Source organism: Corvus moneduloides, chromosome 4 (assembly GCF_009650955.1).
Source record: "Corvus moneduloides isolate bCorMon1 chromosome 4, bCorMon1.pri, whole genome shotgun sequence".
NCBI classification, from domain to species: domain Eukaryota; kingdom Metazoa; phylum Chordata; class Aves; order Passeriformes; family Corvidae; genus Corvus; species Corvus moneduloides.
The window spans coordinates 24,860,280-24,883,656 of NC_045479.1; the positions used below are offsets into that span (position 1 = coordinate 24,860,280).

At 40.0% G+C, this 23,377-nt stretch overlaps 1 protein-coding gene across 2 annotated transcripts; it reads right to left on the reverse strand.

The window, feature by feature from the left end:
* Positions 1–1,937: 1,937 nt before the first annotated feature.
* Positions 1,938–18,441, reverse strand: SLC25A17 (solute carrier family 25 member 17). Of its 2 annotated transcripts, none has more exons than XM_032107166.1 (9): positions 18,273–18,441; positions 14,416–14,476; positions 13,342–13,408; positions 10,788–10,939; positions 9,637–9,753; positions 8,785–8,930; positions 6,828–6,923; positions 3,000–3,082; positions 1,938–2,543 (listed from the first exon to the last, which is right to left on the reverse strand). In XM_032107166.1, exons 1-9 carry the CDS (start codon positions 18,426–18,428, stop codon positions 2,396–2,398), a joined length of 1,026 nt encoding a protein of 341 aa, XP_031963057.1. In that variant the 5' UTR covers positions 18,429–18,441; the 3' UTR covers positions 1,938–2,395. The 2 variants fall into 2 exon arrangements, with proteins under 2 accessions (XP_031963057.1, XP_031963058.1); XM_032107167.1 differs by lacking the exon at positions 18,273–18,441 and adding an exon at positions 17,942–18,146.
* Between the last annotated feature and the right edge of the window lie 4,936 nt (positions 18,442–23,377).

Genomic DNA, 23,377 nt, shown 5'->3' on the forward strand with positions numbered 1-23,377 from the left:
TTTTAAAACAGAGTAAAATTATTGTATTTAGGTTTTATTTCTGGACAGTATTTTCCACCAAGGATGAATTACAACTCCAGTACCAAGATTAAAAATAGTCTTTCTTAGTTTGCTTTGATAAGTTATGGACTTTTTAATCCCAAAAATACTCACCAATGCCTAAATAATTTTAACAGAAATGTCATCATCTGTTCAAACTACATCTGAGAAAACTCAGGTAGGGGTACCAGCTACAACACGAACATTTGCCTGCCAATCGAACAAATGACTAAATAATTCCTCAACCATCTGCATTTTGGCTCAGTCACACAAGGTTAAGTAGTTTTTCAGTTATTTCAGTTTAATGTCTAAATCAATACTGGAGAATGCAGAAGCAAAAAACATTTTAAATGCCACAGGTCTACCATTAAAAGGAGACTGGAGATGCTCCCAGCTTCAGTAGCTTTTGCTTTCATTCCTTTATGAAACTGTTTTATTATAATTGGTCAGCAGAGCCAAGTAGAGAGTTTAGGGCAAAAACATCTGTTACAGGTTTAATGGTAACGCAGACACAGCCAAGGCCAGCATTCCTTTACACGGGGCTTCTGTATTCAGCTTTTTTTGCAAAAAGGAAATACTTTATCCCTTTGAATCCACACTGGCAGGTAGACATTTTCTGGCTAGTAAATGCTAGCAAGCATTTCCTTTCTTCTTATAGGTAAAGCAACCAGAAAAATATTTCTGTAGGAATTGCTCCCTCATACCACAGACCAGAAAAGTCCGAGGCGCTGAACTCCAGCTCCTGGCAGCCACGCAGATTTCAGACTGGCACGAGAACCACTTTAGTTACCCACAATGATTCTGACAGCAGGAATTTTCAGGTGAGATAGTTTATCAAGAGCCATACTACCGATTCCAAATTTCTTATTAAAAACACCCAAAAGACAGCAAAATAGCTTTCCACAGGGCACCTCATTTCAGTAAAAAAAGTATTTTCACTGAAATTTTCAGAATTGTGATTAATTCTTTTCCAGTGGTGAGGTCTCCAGTCTTACATTTTCATTCTTTATCAAAGTATAACTACAGCTCATTGCATTTTTTCATTCTTACTTGTCTATAGAAATCCTACTTGGACTGAAAGTCAACCAGCACTGGATTAAGGGCATTCTTCTTGTATAGATACTCTCAATACTCTTAAAAGAAGCAATTGGTGTAAAGGCTTTTATTCTTGCTCAAAAGACATTATCTGCAGAATTGTTTTACAATTTCATACTTAAAATTGACTCAACTGAGACTCCAGAAACAGATGCCATTCTGCAACTTAGTAATGTATTTCCTGCAGCACTTAAGTCTTCTCCCAGACATTCTTGGTGTTAAACTGCCACGAAATCTTTCAATACTTCCAACAGAAGATGGTTCTTCAGAACAAATCCTACTGCCAACTTAACAATGGACAGAGCAGGATTTAACTGGGATTTTAGGGTCTAGGAATACTGACCAGAACTATGCAGAATGAACACGCATGTACATTAACTGAGACAACAGTTATGACTTTTAGGCTTTACGGTCTGGGAATATCAGTGGAAAAATAAACAAATCACATTTTTGAGTGGGCACAGCACTTCTGAAGCATGGGGCAGTGCTCCCTGTCTGCATAAGAACATGGTGTGAATTCACATATTCTCACAAGGAAGAACATGTGATACGTGATACACAGAATACTTCACGTATTTCTGTGTAACAAGCCCGTTCTCTTGAGTCAGCTTGAGGGACTCAGCTTGAAAAAGCAAGAGCTTATGTTCCCCCTATCTAGTCAGTATCTGCATTCAAAATTTTCAAGATTCAAAATAGCTGGATTCAAGAAGACAAGATTGCCCACTCACTTGTAATATCCATTCCAGCAGTTCAGATCCTGTGCCACAAACATACCTGAAGGTAAAGAAAAACCATGCCAAAAATGTTATTCTTTATGAATTATTTTAATGAACCAAATACAAAGTGACAAACACAGGTCAAGGAAAATAACACAAAACCAGCCCCACCAGCTGCTGACAGAAGGTAAAGACAAGAATAGTTGAGGACAATTTGAGGGCAAACAAGAAAGCATAGTGAGAAATAATCATTCTTGCCAAGAATATCAACCAAATAACCAAATCACGTAATAGTTTAAATTTCATGTCAAGTGCTTAAAAAGGTCTCTAGTTTGTTTCTTAACACAGTGAGTCCACAGAACAATAGGGAATGGGCTATCCCTGAATTTGTGGCAACAGGTCCTATAGAGCATATTCCAGATTTCTCCAAATACTGGAGATAAAGGTGGCTAAAAAGAGAAGCAGAGAAAGTGAGGACCCTTTGTTACCCAGCCAGGTCTCACAAACGGAATGTGTTTTCCGGACTCTTTGGCATAGGTTCCTTTTCAATGTCTGCGTGAGTGCTTTAATCCCATGACTGTGAAGGTTGCAGCAGTCAGTTTCTCATACACCAGAAACATAAGAGCAGCAGTAAGGACTGTCTGCAAGAGCTTTGCTTCAAGGCCTTTGTAAAGTCCCACTAATCCAAAACGCCTAAGGAGAAAAAAACAATCAAGAAAACAAGTATGAATAGCTTTCTGTAAGTAAATCACTACAAAGAAGAATCAATATCACAATTTAATGACAACTGTAGGAATCTTAAACCCACTCTTGGTCTCGAGCCAGCTATGTTTAATCATGTTTTAAAGAAAAAATTCTGCAGAAATTTAAGGTCTTTTGTGCAAGAAACCTGCTACTTTTCAAGTTGAGAGGTGAATCGAATTATTTATTATCCATCTGTATCCTTGATGCCACTTACTGTACAGGCATTCAGGGGAATTTGAGTTTGTGAGCTTACTCTACAATATATTACAAAAACCAGGTTGACTCAAATGTCAAGTTTAAGGGAGGCAAAAGGAAACAAAATCCAGATCCAGCAACATTTTCCAAATATTAGTAATACTCAAGTCTTCTATATCATGGGAGCAGAAATAAAATGAGAAAGCTCACCTCACTCTCTGTTGAAGAAGGTAAAGAACATTTCTAAGACTACCCAGTGTTCGGTTCTCTGGGTTCAATCTGTGGCGTCCAAACTGAAAAAAAGGAAGAGTATTTTGCTGTACTATTTCCCCACTGCACTTGGCAGAGAACACCATACATGCATGAAATCTGGAGACCCTACCCTAAACCTCTTTAAACATTTTCCACGTTATATTGCCATCAGCAGAGAACTGAGGCCAAAGCTCACGCTTGCAAGCATTAAAACTGTACATACTACTGTAATTTGTTTTGGTTTTAAGATGGATTCTAACAAAGGCCACATTACCTCTCTTTCATTTGCTCTGGAAGAAGCAGTTTTCAAGATCTCAAAAGCATAAGTTGCAGTCTTAATAGGGATATGACACTCAAAACAAGTTCTTTCTAGCTTTCTCAGCTTTCACTTCGCAAAGATTCAGACCCTCACACATCTGCAAATCATTACTGCATTGAGATTGCATAGTTGAACACAGAATTTATCTGCTCAGCAATGGTCTTGGAGCAAACACTTATGTGTGAACTGCTGTGGAAGAACTAAAAATCGTTTGATCCACCTACCTGGCCTGAATGATATTTCTTTTACTCACTGCACTTGCTTATCCCCAAGCTGGTTCTCAGTAGGCATGATAGCTGCTGCTGTAGTTTTATGCCTCAAGAGTTAAACTAGCAATTTCAGCAACTCCTTTTCTAGCATTCATTGATACTTTTATCTGATACAGGTCAATAGTACTGTCAGCAAGCTGTAACTATGAATTATTAATATACAAGAGTTGGCACACTTTTATCTGTAACAGCACAGCCTAATAGCTTTTGAAGCCTGTATTAAGCTTCTGTGCTAAGAAAGGTGAACTTGAGCAACTGCATGTTGGGTGAGTTTTTTCCCAGAACATGCTCAGGCAACTGCTACTTCTTAGGGGTAAGAAATTACCATTGACAGTAGGTAAAGTATACCAGCTGATCTAGGCAGTTCAAAAATTTTAAGAAAATGCTAGGATGATACAGGTTTCTTTACTATGTATCTTAATAATTTGGATGGAAACAGCAGCAGCAGAATGCTAGTGGAAATCTCCCATCATTAGGTAAATATGCACTCAAAATCCACAATCTTCTCATCAACAACTAACCATTTGATATTGATAAATCAATGTTAAGAATTATTGTCAGACTCAGACACACTCCCCAAAAAATTGCTAACTAGGTTCCAAGTTACAGTGTCAGTCACTGCCCAGATTACTCATAGGCTTCCACACTACACCACAATTAGGTGCTTCATTCTCCTCTCTTCTCCACCACTGACAATATTTGTACTACAAACATAGGTTCATTAAGAGAGGAAAAAAGCCATTAATTTTTCACTAGGATGTTAACACTTCAGTGTTTACTGAAGATTTCCCAAAGGGACTGTGACAGAGAAAAGAGACCTTAGTTTTAAACAGAATTTTTCATCTGGGATCACTGAGAACATTAATTGTATTGCTGTACCTCCAGAGGCAAATTTAATTTATCTGCACTTTACTGACACATAGGCTAAAGAACAGTTTCACTGTATAATGAGTAACACCAGTGTTACACAGTTTTAATGACTGAAAAGGAGAGACATACCAAATGACAGGACTGTCAATTACACAGGATAACTGTTCATTATATGACAGCAAGAAGAGAGCTGTGCCAGAGTTGGAGGTGAAGGTGTAGAGACTTTATTACAAAGAACCCTAGTAACTTTCAAAAAAGAGTAAGTTTCTAAAGGTTTAAGGTCAAAAAAAAAAAGTCCTGTACTACTTTGATGACAGAACTTAGTTATGATGTGTAAGTTTATATGAATTATTTTGAGCTTATATTAGTCTCTGTGTAAATCTGCTAAAATTGTTTCCAAAAAACCCCTGCAACTATATATATAATTTTTTTTTTTTAATGCAGAATATCAGTTCTGAAAATACTGAGCCTTTACTCATAACCCTTTTTTTTAACATCACTTAGTGTGAGTGAGAAAAACATCAACTAGAACAATGTCAACTTTAGATTAGAAAACACATCACAAAGTAAAGCAAGTCTGAACTGGACAGCACAGATGTCACAGACACACATTTCTGCTATCCTCGACAGATGTGATCAGGGGCCCTGGCTGTTCGCTGTTCTTTCATAGAGCAAAGGGACAGAAGTCACCCCTAGTGACTGCAGAACTAGACACAAGGTTCTTGTGCTCCCCATCATCACAGGGAGAGGATGGACTGGCAATTTTTTTTTTTTTTTTCTTTTTTTTACACTGTCATCCAGAGTCAGAAGAATTTTGTTCAAAAAGCTAAAAGGAGAAAGAAAACATGAAGCCACAAGACTGTAACCACTTCTCTCGGAACCATGGAAAGGAACAAGGGCTGAAGCTGCTCTGTGGATGCAGCCCCATGAAACCTGCACTGCTGTGCAGTGCTCAGGCTACAACAGAGCACTCCAACTTTCCTTCCAGTTGTCCTTCACACCAGGAGAAACTGCATCACAAATTAAAACCAGACTGATGTTGCAACTTATCCAAACAGAGCTATTTCTGCTTAAATGTTTCTCTGTATCTGCCACTCCAGTAACAGAAGTCTGTGTTATTAGTTTAGCTACTGAGATGTGTCCAGGCTGTTAAAACAGGGTAAGGCATTGAAAGAAAATACTAGCTCAGCTGATCCAAAATTATGAAAACTTCAGAAAAGATGACTGCTGACAAAATTACACAGTACATATGTTCAAGTCCTCTTGCTTTGAAATACAGCAACCTAACTATCTTGTTACAGGCTACGAAAAATCAAGATACATTTATTCCATTCTAATTAGAGTGTGAAAAATAATTGCAAAACTTGCTTGAAAATTACTTTTTCCAGATGAACAATTACCAAGAAAATTCCCTTATTAGAGAAGTCTGAAAAGTGATACCCTCAGCATGGAAGGCTTGTTTTCAGCAATTCAACTCATTCTCCAAATTTGTCCAAGTTTTAGAACATACACAATGGCTTTACCATACAGGCAAGTTAAGGCTTCTCCTTACTTAGGAAAATATATTTCATGTGGAAACACTTATTAATATTTAACTGTTACAAAAACAGGGTTTAAGGCACAGAAATTGAAGTAGAATATGCTTATGCATGGCCAGGTCTCCTCCTTCCATCCTACCCCCCAGTTTTGTCTTGTGTCAATATTTCAACATTATTGGTACACACTGAAGGCAGCATTATTATCCAGCACATATACGAATTGCAAGTAAGAATAAATGCAAGTGTTTCCATTACCACTACAATTAGCCTACACGGCCAGGCAAGTGGTTAAAGATATTATTTATGAGGGAGCTCAGCTTCCCCTGATGAATCACATTTTGGACACTGACAAGGTCAGACCATCATCTGACCAAACAAAGCCTACAAATAGAACTTTTTTTTTATTACTATAGGTCATCTGGAAACAGACTGGTTTTAGAAGATTTAATTTTCATTTCCCACTTGACACATTTTCCCTTTATATTCCAAGAAGTAAATGTACATTTTTGTCGTGTCTAAAAGCAGCACAATGCATCAGCTTCCGTGAAGCACTGTACTAATACGATATGCTGGCAATCCTACCAGCTACTTGAAACAAATGTCCATCAGTACACCAAGTTCAATCAAAACCAAAGAGGAGAGACATTCTAATCAGTGACATGCATTGGGAAAAATGCCTCCCAAAACAATGGGTCCATTAACACAAACAAAAACAAGCCATGTGAACAAGGCTTCCATGATACAGACCAAGTCAGAGGCAGAGTTACCCTGAAATGAAATTATTACTTACCCGCAGAATTGACTGTACTGTCTGCAGAGGGTAAGTGAGGGTGGTGGCAACTGCTTTGGCTATTGCACCAATGACAAAAGCATCCAAAGATGTGAGCTGTTCAAGAGATAAAGAATAGATTTACTTCCACATATTACCAAAACAGCCAATTACCCACTTGTATTTGGGGATTCTGTACTGGTACCTGCTACCAGATTATCTAAGGATCTTTGGCATAAAGATTTCAGGAAATCTCAGGGTCTTATAATTTTAAAGAGTTGGTTATAGTTCAATTAACTTACTTTTCCACAACTTAAGTTTATTTGTAACTTCTACCTGTTTTTGCATTTCTCAGTATAACTAGACTACTAAAACATGGTTGATAAAAGGCCATACAACCAGACCACTTCAAAGCACCAAGAGTGGGCAAAAGATAAGATACTTTAACATACCATCAATCAAAAAGCATTTCAGTTTTTGCAACAGTGAAACTAAAAAGTCACATGGTACTTGTGAAAAGGTGACAGTGAAAGATTCCTTGAACATCACTCTGTATTCCTGAGACATAATCACTATGCTCCCAGGTAGAATTTTAGTCTCAATGCTATAGGCTAAAAATCTCATTCCCTATTAGTTAAGAACCCCTGCTGAAGCCCATCCTCAGCACCAAAGCCCACTCTGCTCCAGGATGCACCAAATACATTCTTACAGCCTATACTGATTACAGTGCATCTCAGTCTAACAGTGTTAATCACTGAACATAAGTAGGTGCCCAGATCAAAACATGCTCAAAATAAATTCTAAAATATATTGATTGCAATTAAAAATATGCTCATGCATGCACATCTTACACAAGGTCAACCTGATATAGTTAAGAGAATCAGGAAAGGACCAAATAGGAAGAAAAATGTTGTCCAAAATAAGAATTACCATTGCTAGGTGAAAAAAAAAAATATTTCTCCTCTTCACTGATCACGGACAAAAAAATACCCCAATTTAAGGTGGAACTAAGCAATTAAAAAAACCCACAGGAAATAAATATATAAATAAATATGTTATTAACCAACAGGAAAATAACAATGCAGATGGAAGCTAAGCTCATCCTTCAAAAAATGTATTGTGCATAATGTAACTGAGTAGATCCATAAAGCACAAAAGGAGAGCTACAGCTGCACTATTAATTAAAGACAGCAAAAAATCCACGCCTCACTGATGATGCAAAATCTCATGTAAAAATAATCTCACTGTGTCTTGAGGAAAAACTAGATGGCTTGGTAACATACTCGTATGACCTAACATTCTAAAATCACAAATTAACAGCAAAGCACCACATCTTAAAGATATGTTATGACATTATCTGAAAATGTAACACGAACGTTTTTCAGTTTGCTGGAACATAAAAAGAACATGAGTTCAGCTGAGATGCTATATGTGATATAGACAAAAAAGAATAAGGAAAAAGAAGAGGACTATAAAGCAGAGACAGAAAAGTGATTATACTTCTATTTAGAGAATCAAGAAGGCATGGTTGTAATGCTATGTTTAATTCTAGTGTCCATCCTTGGTAAAATTATATTGAAAAATTGAGATCTTCAAGAAAAAAAAGTTGTTATTTACTGCAAAAAGGGTTAAAAGCAGACTTCAAAACAGTCAGTATGTAAATACTTATAGAAGATATATTAGAATTGAAATCTCTACTTTAAATCAAGACCTGTGAACATATGCAAACAAACGTGGACAGCAGTTTTATTTTTACAGGTAGAAGAATTCATTACAGGAATCTCTTCCCTAGGAAGATGAAAGATTCCCATCTCATTTCATGATGCTGGACCCTTTTTAGACACACTAATTCAAAAAACCACTCAAAAAGACAAGAACCAAAACCAAACCTACATTCTGAATTTGTTCAAGTGATGCATATCAAAGAACCTGTCTCATAACAGAGCATGTTCATCATCTGGCCTCAAAACATACTCACTTGCAGCTGCTTTTTCAAAAGCTTTCGTTTAAAGCCTTCATAAAACATGAATTGTATGGCAGGATTGAAGACCAGCAGCAAGGAGGGGAAAGTACCATTCCACAGAGCTAAGACTCCTTCATCTCGTATTATCTGATGAAAGGCATCTGAGACAAAAGGTGGGGGGAAAAAATCATTAATGTTTTGAGTACAAAACTCTGAATATAAAAGATATGAGAAGTTACTCTTAAAGCCTAATACACAAAGTGTATAAAAATCCACTGCAGTCTTTTATGCAAGCATTTTTATCTCCCATTTTAATCCAGAAGTTAACAGAAAGGCAGTGACAAAGGAGGTTCTTGCTCGCATCACCATTAACATAAATAAAACTCATCATCAGCACAGGCAACCCCCTCTTTTTTTTTTTCCCCAAGTGTGGCATCCACATTAAGGTCTTCCAAACCTTCTTCAAAATTACAGTAATATTTATTTGGTTGGTTGGTTGGTTTTAAAAGGAAGACAGCCTGAACATGTGAGTGATTAAGAGATAAAGGTGAGTGAAGTTTAATTTTCAGACTGTCTGTCCTAACTCAGACTCCCAGCTGCCACTTCATGGGGCTCACTACTGCCCCATTATCTGTATGATAACATATCTGCCCTTGCAATAGGTATTTTAGTTACAGGAGTGCACACTCCTAATTACCATCATAAATAGCCACGTCCAGCTCCCTGTAAGACTCAACAACTGCAAAGTGACAGGGTAGGGCAGAGATTACAGGGTGAAACCAGTTACATGAACAAAAGTCTTCAAAGTCCTTGATATATTTTATTTCATTAACTTCTCTTTGGTTGAAGACAACAACAGGTGCTTACCTATTATGCCTCTGTAATTGGTTGGTACAATGTCTTCATTTCTGAATTTTGCTCCCTGCAGCTTCAGGCGTGTGTTCACTACCCAGAGAGGGGTGGTCACGAGTACATTCACTACTCCTAACGCAAAACACAGCAAGATTACAGAAACAGAAGGTTTCAAATGTTTTCTTATCCCCCTTCCCCCCCGATTCACATGGCTACTGAAATTTCTGGTAGGAAGAAGGAAAAAAAAATCAACACAACATATAGGAAAAGTAAATGATAATTTGTACCTTATTCCTGCAGCCTGTGTTCCAAAATATACTTACATGGAATTTTACCACAGACATATAACCAACTTAAGAATTTCCTTCCTTACTTCCACCAGCTATTCAGCCAGTCATTATACCTACACTGAAAGTACAAGAAACTACCAACCACCCCCCCACCCCCCCAAAAAAACCCAAACCCAGAGGTCTTTTTTACAGGGTTTGTTTTTTTTTTTTAAATCAGCTTGTTTCTACGCATTCACATGAGCAATAGTCCCTGAAGAATATTACTGGCAAACATAAGGCCCACAGTGGTAACTTTGCACATTGGATTTGCTAGAAAAGTCACTAATGTTATGATCCCTTCAAAGAAGGCACTGTAGCATCCACATAAGAGGATGGAATAAAAAAGAACATATGGTCCCATTGGACCTGCATATATCTAGGAACTTCCTGTCACTGTCAGGTGACAACCTAAAACTAAGTCTGAAAACTGACACCCAAATGGTTACATTAAATTTCTTACTTACAGCAACTGAAATTATTTCAAAAATGGCATATATCTTTTCCTCTGAAAAAAACCCAACTATCACCTCTCCCTGCCACTTGTCTTCAGCATCTTACTGATGATGCTTAAATACCTGGTAAGCACCACACGAGACACAAATATCATCCTAAGCCACAAGAGCACTGTGCTCTGTGCCAGAATTCACAACAGGAATGGTCTATGCATCTCTTTAGGAGGTAAGGAGGACACAGAGGAGCAATTAGAAAGAAGCAGGTCTGCATACAATGGGACATGTGAGCACTCAGTGTGACATCCAAAGGACTTCATAAAGAAAATCATTAGATAGCATATACCAAAAATACATTCTTGACAAAATGGAGATTTTTAAGTATTACCTGCAACAACCCCAAGAACCAAGTCTTTTCCAGTGGTTGAATGCTGACCTTTGACCCAGAGGGCTTTAAGACTATTAAATGTATAAAAATAAACAAAATTGGAGCAGCAAAGGCTGGAGATAACAGGAAACCACCCTCGATATGGTGCCAACCTAATGGAGAGCAAAAAGTCACAGTAAGAATCAGCATAGTATTTATGTGATCGGGCTGATTTTATGTGAGATACAGCGCTCTATACTACATAAAGTGCTAACTAGGTATGTCTTTATCAGCAAGGGTAAAAAAAACCATACTTAACTCCTGAGTAAGGAAAAAATGTATCTGGATTCTCACACAAAATTTAAACATTTAAGACTAGTTACTGAAATTCATATTCTCCACCTAGGAGAGTCTTCCAAAGGATGTAGCCTGGGACACAAGATACACAGGTGGGAAGAACTTCCAACAAATGCCTTACGGTAAAATCTAGGGCAAATCAGCCAGGTAAGTGAGAAAAAGACATTACCTAGTTAAATTTAACTAGATTAATCACAGATAAAAAACTGAATATCATCTAAAGCTATCTTGATTTAGGAATGATTTCGTAACAGCTGACTAACAAAGCTCCCCTCTCTGACAGGCCTGATGATCCCATAAAACAGGGACACCTCAATAGCTTGTTCTACATTCCCAACACATTCTACAACACATCCAAAAAAAGATAATTATACACACCTTCACTGGAGTTGCACAGAACAGGTAGAGAGCTGGTATTATGTTAAAAGCATAAAAAATCACCCCAGCAGCAGTAGTTACAGAGGCTCTTTAGTATTCATTAAAATACTGGCAGTACACAGAATTTAAGGATCTCAAATAAGACTGTAAAAGGTGTAAGGCTGGTAAACACCACATCTGACTTTTCTTAAAATGTAAATGTCACCTTTTTGTCTCAAATCCATCAAGTGCCTCTCCCTCCCATGTAGCTGGGAATACACCTTCTGAAGACTGCTTCTGAAGTTACAGGCTTAACTAACCATACAGTTACAATTACAAATTACCTGACTATGAAGTCATTCATAAACTAAATTAAAACAATTCTTATATTACCTATCTCTTCTGTGCTGGAAAAGAAAGGGAGAAATATCCTCTAGGGATCATGTCCTCTAACTGAGAATGTTAGTTTGGGCTCAGTTGATTTATTAAGAATGACTTCTGATGATTTTCAAATGGAACATCTTACAGTACAAAACATGAAACTAAAACAAAACCCATGAATTTATTTTAATGACTTAAATTGTCAGTAGTAGCATCCATGATTCACTGCAACTTTGAGAAAAGCTTGGTGTACACTAATGAACACCTTTCACCTAGATCACCTAGAAAATAACGGAAGTGCAGGGAAGAAAGCAAAGCTGTTTGATAAACTTCAGCAGGAAGTCCTTTAGCTCAACCTATTTGCTTTATCTAGACGAGAGAAGCAGTCTCACAAAAGCATGGTAATGAGACAAGACTACAAGCTAATGTGAACAAAATGTTTATGATCTCACATCACATTTCAGATTTGTTGTTTGGGCTTTCTGCGTTACTTCAGGCACATCTCTAAATTAGTACCATTGCTTCACCAGGCCTTCCCAATACCTTTGGAAGAAGCGATGTTCCTCTCTTGCCAGAGCTACTGATTTTTCTGTTTCACAGGAAAAGTAGGATGACCACTTTTGCAGTCTTTCCACCTCAGTTAACTTCTTTATATTTCCTTTTTTTTCTTTCCTTTTTTTTTTTTAATTGAAGTTTACTTGCCACTCTCACATGACAGAGGTAATGCAGTAATGTGAACAAGAGAGATCAGCTGGCAGAGAACTCCTCATGCGTACAACTGCCCAAGTTCAAAGGTGGCCCAGCATTATGGGCCAAGTTAAACTTTTGTCAGCTTTAATATCCTGGAAGCTCTAGTCTACTTAGGAGTTCCAGGGATTCAGTTAGGAAAATACTGCTAACAAGGACAGACATACAACTGTTTTTCCCAGCCAGCTCAGCTCAGACTATGACAAATACTAAAGCACAGCACTGCTGAAAGTTAACTGCTTTTAGACAGATATTGAATCCCACCAGCATGAAGTGTCATGTGTTGTTTACTTCTACATGCTAGGGAGAAGAAAAAAACCTTCCAACTGGGAAACATGTCTCAATTCTCCTCTTGAAAGTGGCTCAGTTGTCTGGGAATTTCATCTTGGTTATGAGAAATAGACACACCCAAGAATCCAGGCAGACAAAGCTGGTTGATCAGGTATATGAAGGTACATTTGCATTTCTGAGGAGGCACAGCTACCTCACTAATGAAGGCACAGTTACATCACTGAACAGATCAATTGCATAAGGTGCTCAAGAAAGTTAATCTTAGTTAGCTAAAGATGAACACGTAAGATTATGCAAGTCATATCACACTTGTGTGGAGACATTTCAATTCGGAATAAAAATCTGTCCACACAGAGGCAAAGTGTTCCACTTTAAAAGCATAATCAAATTCATTTTAGAGCTTGTCTACAAGAAGACAAACAGAAAATTAACATCTACTCACAGGCCTTCTTCTTTGATTATTTCCAAAAGGACTGCCGGTGTTGTCTTTGACTTCCGCTTCTCATCAACTGGAAAACAGAAGAATCAAACTTTTAGATTATTCAGATTTTTAGCACTCTTTTTCTAGTCCTTATCCTTGCAATTCTGAATATACCCTGCAAGCTCATGTTTCTTCTTCCTCATAAAGGACAGAAATTCCCTACTTCTCCTTATTTTCATTTGCTAGGTAAGACTACTTCCTTTTTTTATTCTTCCCCAGACTAGCAGGTTCAGTTGTGCTTCAAAGTATCTGTAATTACCAGTTCCTAATAGCTGTGACATGAACTGAAGGCAGGTTCCCCTTAGGTAAAGGGCTAGAATTGGACCTGTCTAATTTCTCTCAAAATTATTCCTTGGAGACCAGACTAGCACCAGCAGCAGAGCAATCCCCTACAGTTCATCTGCAAACAGCTAAGCCTTAGCAAAACAGTCTCTTCCTGCACTGAAAGCTGTTCATTGCTCAGCTACATACTTCTGATGACCTGGCTGATGATCTCACTCCAATTCTTAATGGAGCTTTAGTCATAGCTCTAAAATGTTTGGTGATTCTGTGACTTTTGATTAGAAGATAGAATGTTAGAACAACACAGTTTATACCCAGATGCATTTTTGTAAATATTACATATTCCTAATCCCAGTTCTGACCCTGATTTTTCCCTTTAAACCATCCTCAGGAATAATTCTAGACTTGATTTTCATTATATTACCCCTGAATTTTGAAGTGTTCTCAGCAGCCAAAAACAACAACACACAAATATAATCCTGTGCCATCTCACATCTTTGTTTTTCTCTTTGGTCTTAGATAATCATTTAAAAGCCATGTCTGTCCACAGATCACACAGCCTTTTCAGCAAATTAAAAGGTTGCCCAACTTTCAAAAGGAAGAATTACCTCCAATTGGAAAAATGCTGTTAATGTTAGACAGCTGAGACTCCTGTTCACGTAAAACACATCCCCCTACAACCACCCTTACAAGTGCCCAGGCCAGGATGAACAGAAACACCATTGTACAAAGAAACTAGATTTTGACACTTACCCTGAAGTCTAAGCCTAGCTGTATCCAAAGGAAAAAATACAGTCATTGCAGTCATACTGCCCTGAAAAACAAAATAAACTGGCTATATAGTGTATCAGTTGCTTATACAGTGCCTGCTAGATTCTTTGTAGCACTTCACTTCTCACCCACAAACCAGTCTGCTGAGAAAGTTTAAAAAGGGGATAAATTCCAGACATAACACATTTTTTTGTTCCCACACTTACAAATGGGGGTGGGGGCAGTGTCGCTCTTGCATTAGATCAAGCTAAAACTAAAACCATTAAAAGCCTTTTGCCAAAAGAGAAGGTTTTTGAAGCCTACGAGTTAATCTAGTAGGCATCAGAAAACAAACATATTGCACTTTCTCTACCTCCCATTAGCCTCAAAAAGGCCCTGGCTTGGTGTAAACCTGTTTTCCATGCATCAGATGGCTGCTAAAGCTGTGGCACCTCTTCCATTTGCAGCCATGCAAACAGTTTAAATGGTGGGAAGGTCTGGGACACAGCAAGTCACTCAATGCTGTGTTTAAAGTACAGTGCACAGTGTGACTTGAGCTCTTCTAGAGCTGTCTTATGCCATACATTTAAGTGAGCTTTGACCTCTGGAAATACTCCAGCTCCAGAGCACGTCCTCCTGCTTGGACCCATCTCTACAATCAGCAACAGAGGATTATTTTTTCTGGTGGTGTTTCCACACTAAAACAACTCTGGGTCAAAGTCGTAACCAGACTTAGGTTTCTCCAGTTTTGTTTTTCATTAAAACAGTTTTCATAACACCAGGTAGCAGACGAAAGGAAAGGTTCAGCCACAACTACCAGGTTATTTTAACCCGTTTAGTTTGGGCTCCTGCCAAAATGGTTGGTTCTGCTCTCCCATGTACTTGTGCTGTGTCTGCTCATTCTCAGCACCTACCATGTACCCAGCTGGACAGCAAGTGGATTAATGAACCCATCTACTGAAAATTTATAAAAAGCATATCTCAGTTAGAAGGTCAGTGCCAGCACAAAAAAGCGCCAGAAAGATCCATAATACTCCTCCTAATGAGAGCTGTGTTACCACAGGTTTGAAGACAGCCTCAAAACGCAGCTACACCTACACACGGAACAAGACTGCAGTCACTACAACTTCCAGCTTTCCCCTGCTTCCATCCTCCCAAAGTGAGATTTGTCCTGAATCCTACTCTCAATGCAATGCACCACACAGCAGCAACACACACACACACACACTTGCACTCAAAATTAGGAAATGGAAATGAGGAAATAGTCTGGCTAGCGTCACACAGGACACAATGGATTTGTGGACGCAAGACACAGAATAGTCTATTTCAGTTGGAAAGGACCTGCAGTGATCACCTAGTTCTGCTGCCCCCACCCTGCTTCAGGGCTAACCAAAAGCTAAAGCACGTTGTTAAGTGCATTTTCCAGATGCCTCTTAAACACTGACAGGCATGAGGCATTGACCACCTCTCTAAGGACCTGTTCCAGTGTTTGACTGTCAAACTGGCTTAAAATTTATATGGAACTATAGTTCAAGAGAACATCATCCGATAACTAAGCTGACCTAACAGGTCATTGCACATAAAAAACAATTTGTACCCTTTCCCCTTCTTTTGCTAAATTGAGGGAAATAGAAAAGCCAAGTTACTTTTCTCCTGGGTTTACAAATGGAACAACTCAACTACATGATGAGGAGGCTGCTGGAAACATCATATGGGGGAGACAGGATTTCACAGCTAGAAGAAATGAAAAGAGGGATGAGCAGGACCAGTCCTTTCCAAACAACAGAAGCCCTCGAGACAGACTCAGATTCCTTGCTAAATTGCACTTGAAACCAGCAGGTGAAGTAAGTTACACTACTGATTGCAGGAACAGATGCTGCCATGGATTACCCTGCACTACTGGAAGGGTGAGACTTCACTGTCAGCTCTCCCACCACCTCCCTGTCAGCACGGGATCTCGGTAGTTTGCCAAGTCACATTACCACTAAATAATCACAGGGACAGGTACAGACTGGTTCACGTAATCCCAGGCTCTTGGTCAACTGTATTTGCACCCCTGTCTCCTCCAACCTAGCAGCATACCTTTCTGGGCACCTACACAATGATGCAGACACAGAAACTGATCTGGCTGAAAAACTACTTTTTCCACTGGGCTACTTCTTCAGCCCCATCAATTCACTCACCAGTCACAGCACCAGATAAACAACTGTGCAGTAGCCACGAGGTGCCTGGAACAAATGGCCTGAGGTGACTGCTGCCAAGAAGATGTGTGCAGGACCACAGCCTGAAGCTTGGCTTTATAAAAAATAGTAATAACAAAAAACTTAAAACATATTAAAAAATTTAAATACTATTTTTCAGCCACTATTCAGCCAACAAAGCAGCCTGACTGCTCTAGAATACTGCCATAAAATTCTCATCCCTATAGCTTTTACAACAGGAAAATTATATTTTAGCTACATGGAGAGTTAAAGAATACTTATGTAATTCAATTAAAGTTCACAGGAAATCAAGCACTGGAGGTTTTTTTACTATTCACAAAACTATTCCTTCACCTCAAATTTGACTAGGTTGCCTAGAAGGTATACAAACTTTCAGTATATTAGAATACAAACAAAAGTTATCACGTTGTGGTCTGACACGTGCTTTTGATGCATCAGCTCAACACAGTACTGGGTTTATGGCTGGATTTATAAGCTTGGTTCACGCCACAAACTTTTTTCAGGGGCACAACCTGATTACAGCGATCTGTATTTGAAGTGAGAAGCTAACAGCAAGGTCTAGAAAGTATCACTGACTTCTGTAGAAGTCAGCAAAAGGAAAATGGGTAGTATTTCAATAATGAGCTCATTTGAGAGAGCTCCACTTTTTGAAAGCGGAAACAAAATCCCCATTGCCTTTGGTGTTTAAACAAGCAGACTTAAAAGTATTTAAAGAGCAGACAAAAATCTTGTATTTATTTATAATAAAACCAAAACATCCCTTAGAGTCTTTTTTCCCCTTTTTAGAATCAGCTGTTGTAACAGAATCACTGAATTATCAGGGTTGGAAGGCACATCTGGAGATCACCCAGTCAACCCCTCTGCCAAAGCACTGTCACCTGGAGCAGGTGACATAGGAATGCATCCAGGCGGGTTTTGAACGTCCCCGGAGAGGGAGACTCCATGACCTCCCTGGGCAGCCTGTTCCAGTGTTTACTGTTCAATAACATTTGGCAACTTCCATCCTATAGGAGACGTGTAGGAGACAGTATGCCCAATCCAACATGCTACATGCACTAAAATTCTTAATCTGTTGGAAGCAGAAGGCCGATTTGCTATTTAGAGCTAGCACTCTGAAAGGAAAAACTCAAGGGCTGGGCATACTAGGAAATCTACATAGATTAAATGTGACTTTTTAATTTACAAGCATCACATGAAAAATTAAATTCAGTAACCGACACAAACCTCCTCTGGCTGCACTGCGCTCGCTGTACATTTTGATTAACACCTATGCACTGCCTCACCCTTCGAAACTCCTAAGCACTTACGAGGCCGTGGCACGAGGACGATGCTTGGTACAGCTCTCGGATTACACAGCTGAGGTGCTGCCCCTCTGCCTGAGCTTCTGGGAGGCTTAGATCGTCACCGCTGAAGTGATGCCCAGCTCCAGATGCGTCAAGCCGGCTTTCTGAGGGGCAGGTCCCTGCAGCTCCCCCTGGCTCAGAGGAGGCTCCGGCTGCTCAGGCCCAGCGCCGGCCTCCAGCCTCACCAAGCCCCGCGCCGGTTCTCCGGCCCGGCCCGGCCGAACAAAGGCTGCCGGCGGCCCACGCCCCCCGCCAGGCCCTCGGCCCTCCGCCCACCGCTGTCCCGCGCGCTCACCACGGCCCCGGACACGGCGTGCACCAGGCTCTCGTAGGAGGCGACGGACGACATCGCGGCGGCTCTCGGGGGCTGCGGCTGCTGCTCCGCCCGGCCCGGCGCCCCCGCGGCCCCGGCCAGCTCTGGGCTGCCGCGCGCCGCCCCCGCGCCCGCCATGGCACCCGCCCTGTCACGTGCGCCGGCGGCCCCGCCCCGCGCGGGCCCTGGGGCCGGGGGGAGCCGGCGGGGGAGGCGGGGGCGGCCGGGGTCGTCTGAGAGGCTTTTTGGAGAAACACAGCGTCAGGTGCCCGGGAAATGCGTTCTTGGTCCTTCCTCTGTAACTGCAGTAGCTCCTTGCGTCTTCACCAGCAGCTTCGCTTCTCTTTGAGGAAAGGCCACCGAGAGGGGACCTCATCAGTGGCTGTCAGCATCTGAAGGGAGGGTGGTAAGAAGATGCAGCCAGGCTCTTCTCGGTCGTGGTAAGGAATAGAACAAGAGGCAACGGGCAGAAACTGAGGCACAGGAAGTTCCACCTGAACATGAGGAAGAACTTTTTACTGTGCAGTGACCACACACTGGAACTGGCTGCCAAGGGAGGTTGCGGAGTCTCCCTCACTGGAGATGTTCAAGAACCATCTGGACACAATCCTGTGCCATATTTAATAGCAATGGGGCTGTTTTGTTGTGGGGTTTTTGTTTGGTTTTTTTTAAGCAATTTCACTTGAGAATCACAGAACAGTCTGAGTTGAAAAGGATGCAGAAGCATCATCATGTGCTCTGGGATGACCCTGTTCAAACAGGGAGGCTGGACCAGATGATCCACTGTGGTCCATTTTCAACATGACCCATGTTGGGATTCTGTGATTCTCTTTCCCAAACATTTAACACAAGCATTTAATTAAAAAGAAGGAGCGATACTAAACGTCACATTCCGATTCTACTTTTTGGTAACTACAGTCCCTTTTACCTACCTAAAGTCTGGTATCTTCAAAGTAACACTTTTTCAAAACAATAATTTTTTATTCCTTGTGGACCAGTTGAGCCTGATGCATGTTCAAGCATCAGGGGATGTTTAGCCTGGAGAAAAGGAAGCTCGGGGGGACCTTATTGCACTCTGCACGTTAAAGGAGGTTGTAGCAAGGTGGGGGTTGGCCTCTTCTCCCAGATAACAAGCTACAGGAAAAGAGGAAACAGCCTCAAGTTGCACCAGGGAGGTTTATATTGGATATTAAGAAAAATTTCTTTAATGAAGGGGTTGCCAGCACTAGAACAGGCTGTCCAGGGAAGTGGTTGAGTCACTATCCCTGGAGGTATTTACAACACATGTAGATATTGCACTTGGGGACATGGTTGAGTGGTGGATGTGGCAGTGCTGGGTTTGTGGTCAGATTCAATCTTAGAAATCTTTTCCAAACTAAACAATTTTATTGTTTACTCATTTTCCCAGTCTGTAAGCCCTTGCTCCTCCTTTGCCATCATGCTGAGAGCCTGCAGCCGAAGCACACTGCTACAAACAGAACATCTCCTGGCTTGTCACACCCTTTGGTAGCTGAGGATGGAATGAGAAGTCCTAGCAAGACAGCACTAGACACAGGTAGCTCATGGCTCACCACAGTTAGGGCACACAGAGACAAGGCTATCAAACACACAGTTTGGGAAAAAATAAATAATCCTATAGCCTCCTCTTGAACTGTTATGTTGGAGAGGTTCCACAAGTATGAAGGAGCTGAGGAAATCAAATGAGTTTGGACATGCCACAATTCATAACAGCACTTGTTCTTGTGATGTGTCTGTTCACATCCTGTTGGGTTTTTTCCCATTCTCATGCCATATAGCATAGTTTCCAGATAGCTTCAAGGTTTTGCCTGTGTTAATAATCACTCCCCTTTTATTAGTTTCACCTATACTTGAGAAAAAACTGTAAGTAAAGATAGGAATGAGTGTTCTCTTTAGCTTTGTATTATATTACTCCTGGGCTCTTTGGTTCCTATTGTTACTCCACCATCTTTCCTTCTCTCTGAAAGAATAACTTAGTAACTTTTTCTTCATAATTGCAAGTCTTAGTTCTTCAGCCACAACTCCCAGCTGCCTCTTGTTTGAGCTGCAAGAGCTCCTAGTGCTTATACCTGTGGTAGGAATCACCATACCATCCATTACTTAAACAAGGACAGGGTAGTTGGATTATTACACTCTTCCCAAGAGTTTCTATCACACACTTGGGTAAGCCATTCCTTTTTGAGAAGATGTTCCTTTATCAGGTAGCTATTAATAGACCCTTCTCTACCCTTCTGTGAGGAAAATCCCATTATCTTCTCTGAGGAAGGGCAGGTATAAAGAACACAGGCGACTCTGCCTAACGCAAGCGTTTCGTTTGGAGAAAAACATTTCTCCAGTGCAGTGCTCCAGCACACCCCAGTACTCAGACTTCAGATGCTGATACCAGCAGCCTAAGAGACACAATTCTTTTATACAGTGCTGATACCACTGATAGTCCCTTTTTTTTTTTTTTTATAATGGAAAATGCCATTATATGGCATTTAATGGATGCACCCCTTCTGACTGAGTGACAGTACTTTGGTCCAGGCACCACCAAAAAGGAGGCCTGACTGAAATCATCCCCGCAGTGCAAACACCGAGAATCGTCCTAAGCTGTATCTTATCCAGGAGCAAAGGAGTTTAGGCCTCTCTTATCAGGAGCTCACAGTGCCAGACTGAGCTGGGAGTGGACAGAACTGAAACTGCTACAGATGCACACCTGCACATACACCAAAAGGGGCTCTGACTATGAGTCAGTCATTTTACCTTCTAAATAAACATCTGTAGCCCCTGTGAGCCCATTGAGCTCTCCTGTACAGCAGCAGGCTGCTCAGCAATGATCTCCCTCTCAAGCAGGGATGGCTCTTAAGGTTAATGCTCGAGGCTGAAAGATCCCCTTACCAAATATCTGATACCTATAATGAGGTAAGTGACATTTTACATTAAGCCTAAAAGTTTATTGTATACTATCAGCAGCTTTTATAAATCTAGCTATGGCTTAATTATTAGAAGTATAGTAAGTAGTAGAGTGTTCAACCAGAGTGTAAATTATTATTTTAACAATTATTTTAAAGCATTGTTACATCACTGTTTAATTACCCTTTAATTATTGCTTAATAACAATTCTATCATCATTCACTTTTCATTTAGGTGTCAATTATCTTTGATCATGGTTTAATCATTAATAAAACCTTTTTAGTTACACCCACATTGATGTACTTTTAATAACTCACCTGTGACACACTCCTGCATGCAAAAGACTCAGACCTTAATTTAGAATTAAGGTGTACACAGGTCACTGGCTATCTCCTGTCACTAAAGCAGGCAGGAGCAGCTTTACAAATCCAGGGAACAACTGTGCAAAGTGATTGCACAATCAGGTTCATGAGCTTTCAGAATAAATACCTCAAACAGGACACAGACTCCCATTACTGCTGTTCTTTGTGGTTTTGTCCCTCTTGTGTGAAGGGAAGCTTTCACCGAAGAGTCAGTTTATACTGCAGACTGGAATTCCATCATAAATGTGCACCTAAATAACTCTATGCTATTTCTACTACATTTAGCAATATTTTTAATACAACACTATGCCCTGTATATATTGCAAAAGAGTATTAACAGGTAATGCAACAACTGCAATATTCTTAAAGCAACTTACTTTATTGTTGGAACATACAGACCTAGTGAAGCTGTCCAAGAAATACAAGGGCACACTACAGATTAAGTTAAACAAGATTTGCCTTGTATTCTACATAGGAAAAAAAATAAGGAAATTACCTAAAAACCTACCTAAACCTACCTACATAAAAGGTTTCACGAAGGCATGGCCTGAAGGTCTTCACAGAAGTGCTGCAAATTCACCAGGTTTCCAGGCAAGCACATAATATGCACAAGTGGGGTTTAAGGAAGGACAGAAGGCCCAAGTTACCTACTTTTCCTCAAATCTGTCAATTCTACTGGAAAGCCTGGAAGAAGTGAACTAAGTTAAGCAACTACAAGTACAAACATATTCTCTGTGCATGAACTGCATCTTCGTAATTTCTTGCTTGCGTAATTCTGTAGGTTCCTGTCCAAGGAAGTGATCAATCTTGAGAAAATTTATTCTTCGTGGTTTTTCTTTGGCTGACCCAAAGTTTGTTTCTGATTCATGACAAGGAATGAGGATACTGTTGGTGACTCCAGAGGCCAAATTTACTGCCTCTGCACTGTGTCCTACCTTTGCAAGTAAAGAATAAACTCTGAACTTAAACTATTTCTACCCTAGTACTCTCCTTATTCTAACATTAATTTTAAAAAAATCAGAAATGCTTATCTCCTTTATTTTTGCTTAGAAGTTCAATTCATTAGAGAGTGCAAACATGTTAAGACAGAACTTAATTACTACTTTCAAAACAACTTTCTGAATCTGCTGCAAAACTTTATCTTTCAGAGAAGGTGGATAAACTGGATCATACTCCCAGTACATCACAGATAAAAGCAACTAGAAATTAACAAATAAGATTGCATGTGCTGACAATTTGAATTCATTAAATAGAGCAATCTGATCACACCAGCTTGTCAAGAGCAGGCTTAAGTATTAAGGCCAAGGTAAAACCAGCCTCTTCCAGAAGCAAGCATTGTAATCACAAACATATTAAAAAGCACACCTGCGTGAACTTTGCCTGACCAGATTTTGACTGAGCCCACGGAAGGATGCGGAGGGTTCCCTATGCACTTCATCTAGGTCCAGGGACATCAGAAAAGTTGAAATTCTTTCTATTTTAAATTACTTGCATTTGCCATTATTACATTTAATCTCCCATCATGGTACTTGCTCAACAGCCTAACTAGACCAAAAGTCCCTCAGCCACCTTTAGTTTTACATAGACTAGGTCAAACACAAATTTTGTTGCCTTGATGTTGTTGTTTTTCTCTTAGGCACTTGATAAATGTCTAGCAACTGTTCTGTTCTAAATGCACATTTTTCTGGTGTTGGTTGGTTGTTGTTGTTGGTTTGGGGGGATGAGGGGTTTTTTTGTGGTTTTTTTTGTTTGTTTGTTTGATTTGGTGGGGTTTGTTTGTTTGTCTGGGGTTTTTTGTGGGGTTTTTTTTTT